Below are 19,346 nucleotides of genomic sequence, written 5' to 3'. Positions count from 1 at the left end.
TTAGTTAATCATGAAGGAATTCATGTAGATCCAATAAAGATCGAGGCGATTACCAAATGGAAAACCCCTGAGTCACCAACCGAGGTTAGAAGTTTCTTAGGATTGGCCGGTTATTATAGAAGATTTATTCGGGATTTTTCTAGAATAGCCATTCCTTTAACTATGTTAACCTGTAAATCTATTAAGTTTGAATGGGGACCAAAACAAGAAGAAGCCTTTAGAATCCTTAAGCAAAGATTAACCCATGCACCCATACTAGCATTACCAGAAGGAACTGAAGACTTTATAGTCTATTGTGATGCTTCCAAGTTAGGTTATGGATGTGTATTGATGCAACGTCAGAAGGTTATAGCTTACGCCTCTAGACAGCTTAAGAATCATGAAGAGAATTATTCAACCCATGATTTGGAATTAGGAGCCATAATTTTTGCCCTTAAGATTTGGAGACATTATCTTTATGGTAGTAAGTTTACCATATTCACAGATCATAAGAGCTTAAGGTATGTTTTTGGGCAAAAAGAGTTGAATATGCGACAAAGACGCTGGATGGAATTGCTGAGTGATTATGATTGTGATATCCAGTATCATGCAGGAAAAGCCAATGTGGTGGCTGATGCTTTAAGTCGAAAGTATCACGAAAAGCCAAAAAGGGTACGTTCTCTTAAATTAAATCTACAAGTAGATTTAAACGATCAGATTAGGAAAGTCCAAGAATCAGTAATCAAGGAAGATACTGAAAAATTAAAAGGAATGATTAAGGAGTTAGAACAAGGAACGGATGGAATTTGGAGGTTCCATAAAAAGAGAATGTGGATACCTAAATTAGGAAATTTACGTCACCGTATATTAGAAGAAGCTCATAAATCTAAATATACGATGCATCCAGGAAATGATAAAATGTACCAGGATTTAAGAAAAAATTTCTGGTGGATAGGAATGAAAAAAGGATATAGCAGCCTATGTTTCTAAATGTTTAACTTGCTCACAAGTTAAAGCAGAACATCAGAAACCCTCAGGTTTGTTACAGCAATTAGAAATGCCAGTTTGGAAATGGGAATTGATAACAATGGATTTTGTTACCAAATTACCCAAAACAAGAAAAGGTAATAATGCAATCTGGGTGATTGTAGATAGGCTAACCAAGTCAGCTCATTTCTTACCAATGAAAGGAAACCTTTAGCATGGAACAATTAGCTAAATTGTATGTAAATGAAATTGTTTCATTACATGGAATTCCTTTATCAATTGTTTCTGATAGAGATAGCCGATTTACCTCTCATTTTTGGTCAAGTTTCCAAAAGGCAATGGGAACTAAGTTAAATTTAAGCACAGCTTATCATCCTCAAACAGATGGGCAAAGCGAAAGGACAATCCAAACAATGGAAGACATGCTTAGAGCTTGTGTAATTGATTTCGGAGGTAATTGGGATGATCACTTACCTTTAATAGAATTTTCTTATAATAACAGTTATCACACAAGTATCAATACTGCACCATTCGAAGCACTTTATGGACGAAAGTGCAGAACCCCAGTCTGTTGGGCAGAAATTGGGGAAAAGCAATTATCCGGACCTGAGATAGTACAAGAAACAACTGACAAAATCATTCAAGTCAAGGAACGACTGAAAGCAGCACGTGATCGACAGAAGAGCTACGCTGACAACAGACGTAAACCATTGGAATTTCGAGTAGGAGATAAAGTATTGTTAAAAGTCTCTCCTTGGAAAGGAGTAGTAAGATTTATCAAAAGAGGAAAGCTAAGTCCCAGGTATATTGGACCTTTCAAGATTATTAGAAGAATAGGACCTGTAGCCTATCAGCTACAACTTCCAGAGGAAATGGTAGGAATACATAATGTATTTCATGTATCTAATCTCAAACAGTGTCTAGCTGACAAATCACTCATAGTACCTCTTAAAGATATAGAGGTAAATAAACAACTTAAATTTGTAGAAAGACCTCTACAGATTGAAGATAAGAAAATTAAGAATCTCAAGCATAAGAGATTTGTTCTGGTCAAAGTGAAGTGAGACTCCAAAAGAGGACCTGAATACACATGGGAGCTTGAATCAGAAATGCAAAAGAAATATCCACACTTGTTCCAGTAGATCTTGATCTTGAGGACGAGCTCTAAAACAAGGTGGGGAGGATGTAATAACCCTCGGTAAAACCAACACCCTCAAAATAGTTCTAACACCCTAATATATCTTATAATGTCCCAATATGTTTTTATATGCATCCCGTATGTGAAAACCAAGCCGAAATATAACATAATTTGTAAAATAAATTAAAAACAATAAATATTAAGTTGAGGCGGGCCGCATAGACCCACCCCAACCATTTACGCGGGCCGTGTGAGGGTGTAACCGGACTCCGCTGAATTCTTTAGTTCAGGCGGGCCGCGTATGATCCCGTTTAAGTTCATGCGGGCCGCGAGTGTTCCAAAATGTGGCGCAGCCCTGGGCCGCCACCTGGCCCAACACCCGGCAAGCCTACATCGTGACCCAGCTAAGCTACGCATTGACCGGAGGTCAACGCGGGCCGCGTAGGCCCTGTGCTCATGTTACGCGGGCCGCGAGAAAGACAGAATCTGCAACTATAAATAGAACGCAACGGGCCTTCAATCTGTTTCGTTCATTTCTTTCAACTCTCTCCCTAAATTCTAAATAGTGGGCATTATACCCGAGTCCAATACACTCTAAATAGCAAGGTTCTGCTACGACGTAAGTATTATAACCCCTGGAGACGTATTAGATACGCTGCCCGATTGATCTAGGGTTCCGTAACGGCTGTCGTTGTTCTGCCTGACGTAGTCGTTGGAATGCCGTCTTGGGGAGGGTATTACTAATGTTAAAATGGGTTATTATACTAACACACGTGCTTTTGTGTAAATTATAGATTGTCACCAGGAAACCTTACGAAAAACCTAAAACAACAATGTGAGTAATCTCCTTTTTACAAGTTGTTTTTACAAAACCTTAAATATTTTACAATGCAATTTAGCAGTGATTGAGTCTTTGTAATTCTACAATTACTGCCGGTATGTTGGGGTTTTGTATACAAAATATGAGTAACGTTACCATTGGACAAAGAGTTAGCCAATGTGTAATATGACCCTCTAGTCAGACTTAACACTACTGAATGAGTAATTGGGTAGATATAAACATTGTAATCACCCTCAATACTGTTTAAATTAAATTAATATTTATTGATGAAACTGGGATTCACTCACCAGTATTTCCCACTGACAAAATGTTTTTTAAAACACGTTTCAGGTAACAAAATGTGAAAGCCAATTAGAAGCCAGCTGGATAGCACTGAAGGCTTGGAAAAGTGGCAATAAAGTTACCTAAGAATAAAATAGATGTTTTATTAAATAAAATAGGATTTGTTCCTATGAAATGTGTGTACTGAAAACTTGGGTTTTACCCATGTGTTTACTGTTATAAAACGTGGTGGTTTACTCTGATTAAATATTTCCTAACTACGGTCCTGATGAAAATTTCCGCTGCCAAAATTGGATAAATAAACATGATACCACCGAAACTGGCTCGCGGCCGCCCGTTCCCGAGAACTAGGGATCGGGGGTTGTGACATAAGTTATTAATGCATAATCTCGTAGGCCCCTCTTTTGAAGGTGACGTTACCCTCGGCTAAGTAGTCTGAGTCAGCAGGGATACAGTCCTAAGTAGCCGGGTTAAAGTTTTAATAGTAGCTTACATATGAGGGGATCAAAGAGTTTGGACCCCCGCCATCCAATACCGGTGGGTATTGAAGGAGATCCTACTAAATTTGACCCAGGTCCTTGCAGGATCTATACACTGAACAAGGCAAGACTCTTACCAAACCATTCCCTTAACCCCCGACCAGGTAGTTAACATATCTCCATATAGACCGTGGAGATATGAATGGTGAAAATCTTTTATTTTATATAGACAGTAAAATAATGCCAAGACACCACGGACAAACGATAAGGAAGAATCACCTTCAACATAAGAAACTAGCTATTAAAGTCATTAATACATAACCAAATAAAAAGTGCGAAAAGATTAAAAATAAAAAGTATTACACTAAACACTTCTCTTCACCAAGTGATGTAAGAGACTTAGGCAAACATGGCCTTTGATTGTCAAGAACTCTTACGATCAATCTTGGATCCCGAGACGACTCACACACTCTATGATGGATGATGGATGATGGTGGTGGATGATGGTGTTGTGGTGGTGGTGGAGTGTGGGTGAAGTGTGAGAGAGGTGGTGTGCCAAGGGATGGTTTGCAAATGAGCCAAGCACCCCTATTTATAGCCTGAACAGTAGCTCGGGCACGGCCCCGTGTCCATCCTCCTTCTCTTTCTTCATTAATTGCAGTTTGTCTGCATTAGTTGACCACGCCCCTGTGTCCGCTGAGCACGACCCCGTGTTTAGAAGCGTATCTGTACTATCAAGATTTCCCTAGATTCTGCGAATCTTAGAGTTGACAACGGCCCCGTGTCCAGTGGGCACGCCCCCGTGGTGGGTGATAGAAGCTTCTACAACTTTGTCTTTTCTGCTCACTGAGTACGGGACGTGTTCAGCCTTCTGTTCTCTTGTTTTGCTTGGGAAGATGCTGTCGGGGGGTCGGGCATGCCATGTTTGTTCCTTTTCTTGTATTTATGTTAGATTTGGCTGCCTTTTTGCTTCTTTTGTTCATTTGAGCTTATTTAATCCTGAAAATACAAAAGGAAGACAAAAACACACTTTTCCCAACATTAGTACTAAAAAAGGGTTAGTTTTATGCCACAATTGATGTAATTTATATGTTGCATTTTGTGCACATCAGGCCGCACACTAGGTAATTGGGCCTGGATAACCTGACCGCACACTGAATTTTGCCGCACATTCACAATCAGGTCACACAATAAGACTTAATTTGGACCGCACACTAAATTAATTTAGGCCTGTACACTGAAGTCCAGTCCACAAACAGAATATAAGGTCGCACAATGATATCTGAACTGATCCACACACTCCCAGGTCGCACACCTTGAGTTTTTAATCAATCTAGCACACTCCTAGGTCGCATACCTTGAATTTTTAATCAACCTAACACATTCCTAGGTCCTACACTACCCCTTTTTAATCCCGCACACTGCAGATTTTGGAAATAAATCACCCACTTAAATCCCGAAAATCAAGGAATTTATTCAAAAATTCAATTTCAGTTGATTATTTCCACCAATAACTTCCGAAAAATCAGCAAACACACTTCGAAAACTTCCAACACAGATCAAACACAGACTTTTTTAATATGTTCATCAAATATTCAAACTGTTATTTGAAGAAAAATTATGATTTTGCTGAAAAACCTCGACCAAAAATCTGAAAATAGAACCTTTTACGAACTGATGAATCTGTAAATCTTCAATCTTGTTCTTCAAATGATATCCAACGAAACCGAGCCTTTGAAAGACTTCTTAGACTCTCGAAAAACTATGTATCAGATATCACAATCACAATCAAAGTGCGGAAAACTAAGAAAGTGATGAACAAGAAAGATTTGTATTGATTGAATATCAAAGTGCACACAATCTCAAAAGGATCGTCTGGTACACTTAACACAAGAACTCAAACAGCAACCCTAAAATGACCTAGGTGCACCCTATTTATAGTTACATAGGGTGACCTAAATACAAACTGGGCCAAGCCCACATGCACACTATTAACTAAACAAGCCCAAATCATTTAATTAGTCCACATGGCTTATCCCAATACTATCTAACCCACTAGAAAACTAAGCCCAATAGTTTGTAATTGTGTTTGATAAAGACAACATAAACCTAGGTAGATATTGTCAAACCATATAATTAAGTAGGTTTATGCTTATCTTTATCAAACACAATTACAAGCTATTAGACTTAGTTTTCTAGTGGGTTAGATAGTATTGGGATAAGCCATGTGGACTAATTAAATGATTTGGGCTTGTTTAGTTAATAGTGTGCATGTGGGCTTGCCCCAGTTTGTATTTAGGTCACCCACATAAATATTCTATATCTACAAGATTATCATGTATTGATTTCAACTTCCGCTTAAAACAAATTGGCTAGAATATTGTTTTATCGGACTAACATGTAGACATCGTTAAAGAGAAATAGAGGATCGCAATCAGCAATCCATAAATTTGAAAAAAGGTATGTGGAATTATTAAATCAAAGAAAAATAATCTGGATGTAAAACCATAATATTCGATCGACAACCCACGATAAGATAAAATTAAACCCGAGAGGATAGAAGTGAGTCGGAAAGTCGCGTTCAAAATAATTGATACTACCAATTCCAAATTGTTGTTCAAATAATAATTGAAAAATGCCTAAATAGGTCAACGTGCCACCTTTTTTTATCAAAGTGCTAAACAGGCCACTCATTCAGAAAACAAAATATGGGTCAACATGAATTTCATAATCCCATTGTTTTAGGTTGATTAGTTATTCGTATGAACTATTAGAATTATATTTACTATATGTTTTCTTAGGCCTGGTGGATAGCGGGCACATTCCCACTCTAGTAAGCATGTCGGGCACATTCCCACTCTAGTAAGCATGTGCATCCGCTACTGAATACAAGCATGGTTGTGAAACAATTAAACACACATATAATGATAAATTTACAACAACGTTAACCTGGTGTAATCGTGAACCGTTCTGTGTCCTCGTTATCATCTTTGTATCTCAATGTGTCTCAAACATGTCATATTTTAGGTTTAGTACAACTTTCATCATGCTAAAGAGTCATGTCATATTACATCTCCACTTATTTCAATTTTCATCATGATCATATCACCTTATAGCATAAGCCATTTATCATCTAACCCTTTGTGGCATTAACCAACTATACTAGATATGTCTATTTGATCATTGTTTCTTTTCATTAAGCATGCTACTTATCACGTGTCCATAAAACATCTTTCTACCGTGCTTTCTTTTATTCATGGGAAGGGATAATTTAAAATCTTGGTATCAATTCTTTCACTCCTAATCTAAGCGAGATAAAAAATATATTAGTTATGTCCATTGAATCCTAAACCATTTACATGTATGTCATTCTTCCATGTCAACATAATTTTAGTTAGTCATGTCTAGGGCTCATTTGTAAATGAGCCAAGTTCGAGCTGATGTTGGCTTAATCGTAGCTCGCTCGAATTATTTTAATTCACAAGTATTTAGACTTCATTACAACATTGGTAAGTCATATTGATTTGTTCAAATAGATTCAAACAAAATTTGAATTCACATGATGTCATTTGTGTATTATCATACCAAATTTTTAATTTTAAAAGGTCAGAGTCATTGTAAAACCGAAATACTCTAGTTATAGAAAACCCCTCCTCGTAGTCTTTACAATTGATGTGCCAAAAGTAATAACAATACATATTTGTCAAAAAGTTCATGTTCCTTAGACAAAAGCATTCTTCCTTCCATAGATTATAAAAAAGTTGCTTAATGCCATTTATATCTCTAAACTAAAATTGATCCAAACAGATTTGTAATCGTTTTTGGTATAGCTTGTATAAAGCAAAGTTCAAAAGCTACATTTACAAGTGTTTAGCATATTAAAGACATGTTTAATAAAACCAATTTAAAAAAAATCATGATAATACCATAGTATTAGTATTTGTATGTAGTGCTCGCTATCTATAATAGAAGAAAAATAACATATTATGTTATCCCGGTTACATAATCATCTTATACACAACACTCAAAACAAATATCTATACAGTTCTCTAAGTCTACCTATTATAGACTCACTTCCAGATGATGTTGCAGCCCGAGGCGTGAGAGGGGCCATAAACACCGATCCAGGGTGGTGACATGAAATATGCGTGAAAGCTGGAGGTGTGATGGGGATACCGACGTGTATGAGAAAGTGAAGGAAAAAAAAGAGGTAAATTAATTTGGAGGGACCAATAACAAAAAAAAAACAAGTGTCTTACCTTTTGATTTCCACCGATCATATTTTTACACACCTTTTAATTATATAATTTATATATTGTTTTAACGAGGTAGCTGGTAATTAAAACTTGTGAAATCATTACACACCAAAGGTGAAAAAAAAAGTAAGTGATAGCTCGTGCTAAATAGCAGAGACACTTTTTGATACGACAGTTAAAAAAGTAAAATCATAACACATAACCTAACACTTTATGATACGACGGTAAAAATACAAAAATTTTTTTATACTCGCAACATTAAACGTACCCGAACCATCAAATTTCCAAATCCATTTGTCTGCTTCACTCGATATACTCGGTCTATTCAGCCCATTAAACAGCCCCATTCATTGTTGAAGTTGATTGCTTTCACTGTTACCCAAAGACGTGGACTTCCAAGCCCAATTAAAATCCAGCCGTGACCCATTAAGTTTCATACAGTCATGCACCAAGCAATCCTTATATAATGCAGCTTTAAACAGGTCTGGGAACATTAGGTAAAAGGGCTCTGAATCTGCCCAGCAATCTAACCAGAATGATATATTTTTACAATTAGCCAGGACTGCCCTTGAAGCAACATTTAGATCGATATCAGCTGTTAATAATAAATTCCGAATACTAGCGATACTTTTCCAAGGCCCGGCCACTGAAACTTTAATTGGAATGTCTTTCCATCCTCTCGAGTTATGATGAATCGCCCAAATAACTCGTCTCCACAAACCGTTTTTTTCTGTTTTAAACCTCCACCACCATTTTTCCAACATCGCCAAATTCGCATCCCTTAGTGATCCAAAACCTAAACCCCCATATTCCACCGGAGCAATAGTTTTATCCCATGCCACCCAATTCATTCTAGCTTTTTCCTCTGACCCTCCCCAAAAGAAAACCCGTCTTATTCTATCAAGGGACTCCAATACTTTAATCGGGGCTTTATATAATGAGAAAAAATATGTAGGCAAGGAATTTAACACCGATTTAATAAGCGTAATCCTCCCCCCATACGATAGTGTTTTAGCTTTCCACAATGAGAGCCTATTATTAAATACGCCAATCACCGATTTCCAATTTTTTACAAGGTTCATATTCGCACCTACTATCATACAAAGATGTTTAAATGGGAATGTACCTTTTTTACACCTTAGCAGGTTTGCCATATCCTGTACTTCATGATCCTCCACCCCTATCCCATAAATACTGCATTTCTCCAGATTTACTTTTAGTCCCGAAGCCAAATAAAAACATCTCAACAATCGCCTTAGATTATTTATATTATAGGTAGACCATTCACCCAAAAACATAACATCATCCGCATACATTAGATGGGACAATGACATACCTTCATTAGAGATTTTGATTCCATTAAAAAGACCCATGGCAGTGGCCTTTTTCATGATTCCGGTTAGAGCTTCCATTGCTATTACGAACAAGAAAGGAGACAACGGATCCCCTTGACGCAACCCACGAGAGCAATCGAATTCCCTGGTCGGAGACCCATTCACCAAGACAGAAGCTCTAGCAGATTGTAGCGTTGCCATTATCCACGCTCTCCATCTACTTCGGAAATTCATTTGTGTCATAATCTATAACACCCTTGTTATTATCTAACGTTTAATGTATAATTTAATCTCAAAATCATGTAATTATAGTCACAATTATACTGAAAATACGGGCTTGCTAAAAACTTTTACAATTTAAAGTGATACAACCTAATGTGATTTTGATTCGCCGTTATAGAATAACAACGAAACAACATTGCGGAAGCTTCGTTTAACGTGTGTTCGGTTCTTACTCGATGCTTGATCTTCTTCCGGGACTAACGACATTCACCTGTGATCAAAACCAACTTAAAAGTCAGTTTTGATAATTAAATAACCAATATAATAAGGAAATTAGGAAAAATGCAACATTGATATCTTGATCCACAAACAATCAATTGAATTCTGGCCTCCACCGTAACTTACGGCGGTCACCGTAAGTTACGGTGGCCCCTGAATGTCAAATTCCCCCACCGTAAATCAAGGGTGTTCTACCGTAAGGGTTTTAGCTCCACCGTAACTTACGGTGGCACCGTAAGTTACGGTGGCCCCTGCATCCCACCTTTCCATTTTTGCCGTTATTTGACACGAAAACTTTCGTATCTTTCAATACGCTTATCCGTTTGACCCACCGTTTCTTCCCATGTGATTGGAATTTGATCCCCCCTCATGTGGAGTTAAAATCCAACATCCGGATTAACAAAATTTAAGACTTTCAAGTCTTCGGCTTATTACCCCTTTTCACCAAATTTTGACCCGTTCGTGATTTTATCAAACAACATGATTGTTTGATCCCGATTTCACATGAACCTTATAATTTCAATGTTGTCTATCATATTAGGTTTAATTCACAAGTTTAGGTATGATCTTAAACCCGTTTATACTTAAAGGATTGTTTTGACCCGTTACGGTATTTAAGCACTTTCGAGCCTAAAATCACTTCTATTGCTTCTAGCATTCCTTCACCACATTTCTTATCCTATAATCTCCCACCACAACTGTATTTATGGTGGATATAATGTGGTGATCTATGAAAACCAAATTTTTACCTATCGAATCATTATTTTACGGCAAAACTCAAATAGTGCCATTAGACTAATATAATACCTCCTTCGGCTTCTATACTTATTCTAAGTATTTATTCAACCATAAAACTCGTTTCCAAACAACCTTTAAAGGTTGTTTGTTCGGTTTACCCAACGAGGGCTTTTTGGTCAATTTCAGTCCCTCGTATTACGACGAAGGTCGTTCACTAATATTTAACCATCATATTACTTCTAACTATCATTCAGAATATGCGTACCTGGTTCGGATCATAACATTGACCCGTTTACATACTTCTTGCTTTAAATTATCTAATTAAAGCAACGCAACACATGTTATTTCCTGTAATCGCAAAACTCAACAAGCGATTGTCGAATGTTATTGTCAAATGGTGTTAACCACACCATTTGACCCATTTAGTCTAATTGACCATTTGTCCGTATGAGATGGTATTTAATTACTATTTCACCCCTTTAAACCTATCCCGGTTTTTCTTTGAACTTGTTTTACTTAAAACCGTTTTTATGTATTCGTCATTACATGACTAATTTACCATTTTACCCCTTTTTCCATAACTCATGATTTCTTACCAATTTCCCTCGTTCCGACTCCCATTGAATCGTGTCGGAACATTCTATACCAACCACTTAGTAGCATTTAAATACAATACTTGCAATTATGTAATTTGTACATAATGTAAAGGGGCGTAAGCTTTACTTACGTCACATCCGAGCCTCCCGTTTCTCTTCATGCTTGATTTGTTTGACCCGCTTCCTCCCGAAGCTTCACCTAGCTTGTTAAGCGTCATACTAGCATCATAATTCGCAAGATGGTTAGTTTAGTCATTGTTAGTCACGACTATTCCACCTCACGTTTTTCTATCAAGATTATCATTCAATCTTGTTAACGGTCAGTTTGACTTTTCAAAAGTCAACTGTTCCTTTTTATGTATGAAATGCATTATTTGAGTTCCACGAACACACACATAAGCATTTCTTCGACTATTACGTAGTCTCTATTTTTAGGCGACTAATTTAATCATATTTATCAACATTTAAACATTCACTTAGGCATTTTAACAAACACCTCGCGGGCATAATTTCTCACAATTTATTATTAAGCTCAATACTTGTCATTTAGCCATGGTTAACATCAACTAAGCATGTTTACATAAATTTTCACATTAACAAAATCTGAATTTACTCTCTAGAACTCAAATTACACTAGAACAACAATTAAAATTCTAGTGTTTAACATGTTCCTACAACACCCACTTATATCACCTTCAATGGTGATAGTGAATTCATAAGGAATAAGCATGATTTCAACATGTGATTGTCTAGGGTTTTACTCCTAGACATTATATCATTCCTATTTCATCAGAATAACAATCATGCAACCATAAATTTCAATTCTCTAGGTTTGCTCAGAATTTCAACTAGAGATTTCTCAAGAAATTTACATACCTCGTAACTCCTTTTTCAATGGAGATCACTAATTCGTATTCGGATCTTGATTTGGACTTGATTTGCCTCTTCAATTGCTTGATTTTTGCTAGTTAGGGTTTGAGCCATGGAGTTCCCTGGCTCCTTTGCAGATTACGACCAGAACACACACTTAAAGTGTGTGTTTTGGTGTTTGAATGTTTTATTTAATACAAACTTGTTTCAAGTGTGTCACCTTTGGTCCCTATACTTTACCAAATTATTTAAAGGGTATTTTAACCATATTTGTTCTATTATGTCAAGACACTAACTAACCAGGTTAATATTCCTAGTTACTTGGTGAGTCCCGAGAGTTATAACCCGTTTTATTTTAAGTCCCGTTAACTCGGGCTCTTTTAAATTCAATCCCTTAAAACTTTGATTCACTTGTATTTAATATTAGGATTTCTTATTTAAATCCAAATATTTACCTAGTTATTTTAGCTACTAACGGAACTTTACCTGTCTATTAGTATTAACGGAGTTTGATTACCAAACCCGTTTTCGGGGTGTTACAAGTCTACCCCCCTTAGAGAGGTTTCGTCCTCGAAACCTTTTCTTATATGATTCATTGAGTTTAAACTCAATGTATTTGATCCGAGAAATCTTTTAAACATTACTTATACTTTTATCCAATTGTTAGTATTACCTGATAAGTATGGTAACATCCTTTTGATTACTAATTGTCTACATATTCTCATACGATATTGTGCTACTTGAAATAACGTAATTCATTATTTCCACTAGTTTAATTAACTTATCAATATTCATCACTCGGATCAATATTCGCCACTCGACTCTAATGTGATTATACTTCACATTACACTTCTTGACCGTGATCATGTCACGTCATGCCAAATTTTACATCAACTTTCTATTTTCAGAATTATCACTTTTCGAATACATTGTCTTGCCCCTGCCAGTGTCAAGACTTATATCTTTCATGTTTACTATTTATACGTCTATCAGAGTTGATATTTGTAAAAACGTTATTTCTTACCAAAACCAAAGTTTTAGTTTGGCGTCTTCTCTTTATTCTTTGTCAATTATCCATATCGGGATATTGACAGTCCAAAATTTATTCTTTTACAGTCTTTATTCTGTGCGAGGATTCTCAACTGATCATCTCGCTTTGTCTAATTAACCCGTAGGTTGTATCACTTAGCCTTATGGGCTATTTTGATTAGACTTTCATCTTTTTAGGGCGAAGTCCTTGTAATTTATTTCTTTCTAATCATGACCCGTGGGTCGTTTTATCCTCATAGATCTTTCCATTGTTTATAACCCCAAAGGTTATATTGATCCCGTAGATCATTCCTTGCTCATGACATCCTTAAAATTTCATGTTTGGTGTCAAGGCATCATGTTTTTGTTTAACATCATTTATTTTCGTCTTGATATTATCTTTGACCTTGACCGTAGTCTAAGGCTACATTCGTTTCTTTTCGGACACATTTTCCGACTTTATGACTTCTCACGTCATTTATGCGTCGGTTTATCTTATGCTCACCATTATCCAGTTTACATACATTCGTATTTGATTATGTCCCACTACCGGGCTCATTATTCTTTTGCTTTTAATGTTACTGTTGTCCCGTTTGTGTTTACTCATGCCGTCCGGCATGATATTATATTCGACCCGTTCAACTTTAAAATAGTTGAACATAATTTATTCACAACTCTATTTACATTATCTTGTCATCTTTTAGTTATGACCCTAAAACCCGAGTCTTTTAACTTTCCATCCGAGTTCCCGTTTCTCGGTCTACGCATGTGTTTAATTCCTACCCATCAACCGGGTGTTTTACCAAAGTCGTTATTATTGCAACCCTCCCGGTATGCATTAAGATCTCGCTTCATCTTTATATTCCGACTTTGTCCTCGAGTTTGGTGTTTTACAAAAACGACCCATTTAGAGACATATTCGCATTTTCCGGGTTCCAGTGTAAGTACACCCCCTCCCAATGTATATCTTGATCATTCTACATGTTTATATCCTTCGGGTTTGAGTGTAAGTACACCCCCTCCCAATATATGTCTACATCATCTTACATGTTTCCATGTCTACATGTTTATATTCTTCGGGTTCGAGTGTAAGTACACCCCCTCCCAATACATGTCTACATCATTTTACATGTTTCCATGTCTACATGTTTATATTCTTCGGGTTCGAGTGTAAGTACACCCCCTCCCAATACATGTCTACATCATTTTACATGTTTCCATGTCTACATATTTATATTCTTCGGGTTCGAGTGTAAGTACACCCCCTCCCAATACATGTCTACATCATTTTACATGTTTCCATGTCTACATGTTTATATTCTTCGAGTTCGAGTGTAAGTACACCCCCTCCCAATACATGTCTACATCATTTTACATGTTTCCATGTCTACATGTTTATATTCTTCGGGTTCGAGTGTAAGTACACCCCCTCCCAATACATGTCTACATCATTTTACATGTTTCTTTGTCCCATTCACCCCGTCCTTACTACATCGGATGTAAGCATGTCCATTATAAAAAGTTTATGGTACCACGTGCTCACCACTTACTTGGCCAGAGTAAATGATCAACACCTGGTATACAAGCCCTTTTTAAAATTTTCACATTACACCCAATGTAAGTAATGCCTCTATTCGTTTCTCTTGGAAACCATATCCCGGATAGGCTTTCTATTCGGGTTTTTCCAAGTTTTCAATCTGCATATGCAACTTTCAATTTCTACATATTTGTTGCATATTACTATATGTGCAATTAAATTTGAAATGTGCACCTGGTAATGCTTGCCCTGACAGGCTTCTCTTGCCATTAGCCTTGTTCGCGATCGTTACGCGATTTAGGTCCTTGGTGAGCATGTTCTACTTGTCGTACTTTGGACCGTTCCTCCATCAAGTCCGCAATTTGTTAGACTCCCGCTATCTTTAGATGCGAGTGTCCTTCAACTGAAACATTTACAAGAGTTAATAATATCAACTTCAATAATCACCCGTATTATAATACAAGGCTTTTTCTACTATACGTGTCAACGCGCGTATTTTCGTCAACCATATTAATCATTTTAATTGGGGTAACGTGTATCACACGATAGCCCTATGTGTTGTTTACAACACTTTAGCATGCTAAGCTATTAACATACATGTACTTACCGGATTTGCGATCAAGCCTCGAACCAAACACACCTTACTCTTTAACCATGAGCTCTGATACCAACTTGTAACACCCTTGTTATTATCTAACGTTTAATGTATAATTTAATCTCAAAATCATGTAATTATAGTCACAATTATACTGAAAATACGGGCTTGCTAAAAACTTTTACAATTTAAAGTGATACAACCTAATGTGATTTTGATTCGCCGTTATAGAATAACGACGAAACAACATTGCGGAAGCTTCATTTAACGTGTGTTCGGTTCTTGCTCGATGCTTGATCTTCTTCCGGGACTAACGACATTCACCTGTGATCAAAACCAACTTAAAAGTCAGTTTTGATAATTAAATAACCAATATAATAAGGAAATTAGGAAAAATGCAACATTGATATCTTGATCCACAAACAATCAATTGAATTCTGGCCTCCACCGTAACTTACGGCGGTCACCGTAAGTTACGGTGGCCCCTGAATGTCAAATTCCCCCACCGTAAATCAGGGGTGTTCTACCGTAAGGGTTTTAGCTCCACCGTAACTTACGGTGGCACCGTAAGTTACGGTGGCCCCTGCATCCCACCTTTCCATTTTTGTCGTTATTTGACACGAAAACTTTCGTATCTTTCAATACGCTTATCCGTTTGACCCACCGTTTCTTCCCATGTGATTGGAATTTGATCCCCCCTCATGTGGAGTTAAAATCCAACATCCGGATTAACAAAATTTAAGACTTTCAAGTCTTCGGCTTATTACCCCTTTTCACCAAATTTTGACCCGTTCGTGATTTTATCAAACAACATGATTGTTTGATCCCGATTTCACATGAACCTTATAATTTCAATGTTGTCTATCATATTAGGTTTAATTCACAAGTTTAGGTATGATCTTAAACCCGTTTATACTTAAAGGATTGTTTTGACCCGTTACGGTATTTAAGCACTTTCGAGCCTAAAATCACTTCTATTGCTTCTAGCATTCCTTCACCACATTTCTTATCCTATAATCTCCCACCACAACTGTATTTATGGTGGATATAATGTGGTGATCTATGAAAACCAAATTTTTACCTATCGAATCATTATTTTACGGCAAAACTCAAATAGTGCCATTAGACTAATATAATACCTCCTTCGGCTTCTATACTTATTCTAAGTATTTATTCAACCATAAAACTCGTTTCCAAACAACCTTTAAAGGTTGTTTGTTCAGTTTACCCAACGAGGGCTTTTTGGTCAATTTCAGTCCCTCGTATTACGACGAAGGCCGTTCACTAATATTTAACCATCATATTACTTCTAACTATCATTCAGAATATGCGTACCTGGTTCGGATCATAACATTGACCCGTTTACATACTTCTTGCTTTAAATTATCTAATTAAAGCAACGCAACACATGTTATTTCCTGTAATCGCAAAACTCAACAAGCGATTGTCAAATGTTATTGTCAAATGGTGTTAACCACACCATTTGACCCATTTAGTCTAATTGACCATTTGTCCGTATGAGATGGTATTTAATTACTATTTCACCCCTTTAAACCTATCCCGGTTTTTCTTTGAACTTGTTTTACTTAAAACCGTTTTTATGTATCGTCATTACATGACTAATTTACCATTTTACCCCTTTTTCCATAACTCATGATTTCTTACCAATTTCCCTCGTTCCGACTCCCATTGAATCGTGTCGGAACATTCTATACCAACCACTTAGTAGCATTTAAATACAATACTTGCAATTATGTAATTTGTACATAATGTAAAGGGGCGTAAGCTTTACTTACGTCGCATCCGAGCCACCCGTTTCTCTTCATGCTTGATTTGTTTGACCCGCTTCCTCCCGAAGCTTCACCTAGCTTGTTAAGTGTCATACTAGCATCATAATTCGCAAGATGGTTAGTTTAGTCATTGTTAGTCACGACTATTCCACCTCACGTTTTTCTATCAAGATTATCATTCAATCTTGTTAACGGTCAGTTTGACTTTTCAAAAGTCAACTGTTCCTTTTTATGTATGAAATGCATAATTTGAGTTCCACGAACACACACATAAGCATTTCTTCGACTATTACGTAGTCTCTATTTTTAGGCGACTAATTTAATCATATTTATCAACATTTAAACATTCACTTAGGCATTTTAACAAACATCTCGCGGGCATAATTTCTCACAATTTATTATTAAGCTCAATACTTGTCATTTAGCCATGGTTAACATCAACTAAGCATGTTTACATAAACTTTCACATTAACAAAATCTGAATTTACTCTCTAGAACTCAAATTACACTAGAACAACAATTAAAATTCTAGTGTTTAACATGTTCCTACAACACCCACTTATCACCTTCAATGGTGATAGTGAATTCATAAGGAATAAGCATGATTTCAACATGTGATTGTCTAGGGTTTTACTCCTAGACATTATATCATTCCTATTTCATCAGAATAACAATCATGCAACCATAAATTTCAATTCTCTAGGTTTGCTCAGAATTTCAACTAGAGATTTCTCAAGAAATTTACATACCTCGTAACTCCTTTTTCAATGGAGATCACTAATTCGTATTCGGATCTTGATTTGGACTTGATTTGCCCCTTCAATTGCTTGATTTTTGCTAGTTAAGGTTTGAGCCATGGAGTTCCCTGGCTCCTTTGCAGATTACGACCAACACACACACTTAAAGTGTGTGTTTTGGTGTTTGAATGTTTTATTTAATACAAACTTGTTTCAAGTGTGTCACCTTTGGTCCCTATACTTTACCAAGTTATTTAAAGGGTATTTTAACCATATTTGTTCTATTATGTCAAGACACTAACTAACCAGGTTAATATTCCTAGTTACTTGGTGGGTCCCGAGAGTTATAACCCGTTTTATTTTAAGTCCCGTTAACTCGGGCTCTTTTAAATTCAATCCCTTAAAACTTTGATTCACTTGTATTTAATATTAGGATTTCTTATTTAAATCCAAATATTTACCTAGTTATTTTAGCTACTAACGGTACTTTACCCGTCTATTAGTATTAACGGAGTTTGATTACCAAACCCGTTTTCGGGGTGTTACATAATCGAATTTAAAAACTCCCAATTAACTGAATCATATGCCTTATTAAGATCCACTTTAAATAACATCCCCTTCCTTTTCGTTTTCTTTGCCCAGCATAGAACTTCATTGAGCACAAGTGGACCATCCATGATATTTCTCCCAGCCAAAAAGCCGACTGATGTTCCGAAATTAACTTCCCAAGCACCCCTTCAAACGATTCACTAGAACCTTTGAAATCACCTTGTTAACTACACCAATTAGGCTTATTGGCCTGTAATTCGATGGACTCACCGGATCCTTAACTTTTGGAATTAGTGCAATAAACGAGGACATGCAACACTTCTTGAGAGAACCTTCCTCATAAAAACTACTAAATAGGTTGACGAAGTCTGCACGGAGACCCGACCAAAATTTTTTGATGAATTTGAAGTTGAAGCCATCCGGGCCCGGCGCACGATCCCCATCACATTCCCAAATTGCTGCCTTAATCTCCTCTTCTGAGAATGGTGCTTCCAAGGCGCCAAGGGTGAAAAAAGTGAGTTATTTCGGAATAATACCATAGTATTAGTATCAATTTAAAACTTGTGAAACAATTACACACCAAGGGTGAAAAAAAGTGAGTGAGAGCTTGTGTTAAATAGCACTGATGTGACAGACACTTTATGATATGATAGTTAAAAAGTAAAATCATAACACATAACCTAACACTTTATGATACGACGGTTAAAATACAAAATTAAGAAATACATAAGTTAAGTTCTAAGGGTTAAACATAACATAATAATATTTATTTGAGTAAAGTACACGGATGGTCCCTGTGGTTTACCAAAATTTTGGATTTGGTCCATAGCTTATCAAAAGTACACGGATGTTCCCTGTGGTTTGCACTTTGTAACGTATTCAGTCCCCAACCAAAAAATCTAAAGGTTTTAGCATGTCCAAGTTAGGGACTAAATGCATTACAAAGTGCAAACCACAGGGACCATCCATGTACTTACGGAAAAATCTAGGGACTAAATGTGTTACAAAGTACAAACCACAAGGACCATCTGTGTACTTTTGAAAAACTAAGGACCAAATCCAAAATTTTGGTAAACCATAGGGACCATCCGTGTACTTCACTCTATTT

The 19,346-nt window shown here is 36.7% G+C and overlaps 1 protein-coding gene across 1 annotated transcript; it reads right to left on the bottom strand.

Annotated features, from left to right (window-relative positions):
- Positions 1-8,309: 8,309 nt before the first annotated feature.
- Positions 8,310-9,530, bottom strand: LOC110943654. Its single transcript, XM_022185389.1, has 2 exons — positions 9,299-9,530; positions 8,310-8,890 (listed from the first exon to the last, which is right to left on the bottom strand). Exons 1-2 carry the CDS (start codon positions 9,528-9,530, stop codon positions 8,310-8,312), a joined length of 813 nt encoding a protein of 270 aa, XP_022041081.1.
- Positions 9,531-19,346: the final 9,816 nt, after the last annotated feature.

This window comes from Helianthus annuus, chromosome 5, assembly GCF_002127325.2.
Source record: "Helianthus annuus cultivar XRQ/B chromosome 5, HanXRQr2.0-SUNRISE, whole genome shotgun sequence".
Lineage (NCBI taxonomy): Eukaryota > Viridiplantae > Streptophyta > Magnoliopsida > Asterales > Asteraceae > Helianthus > Helianthus annuus.
Note: the sequence above shows the minus strand (reverse complement) of the source record. Positions and strands in the feature narration are given on the sequence as shown.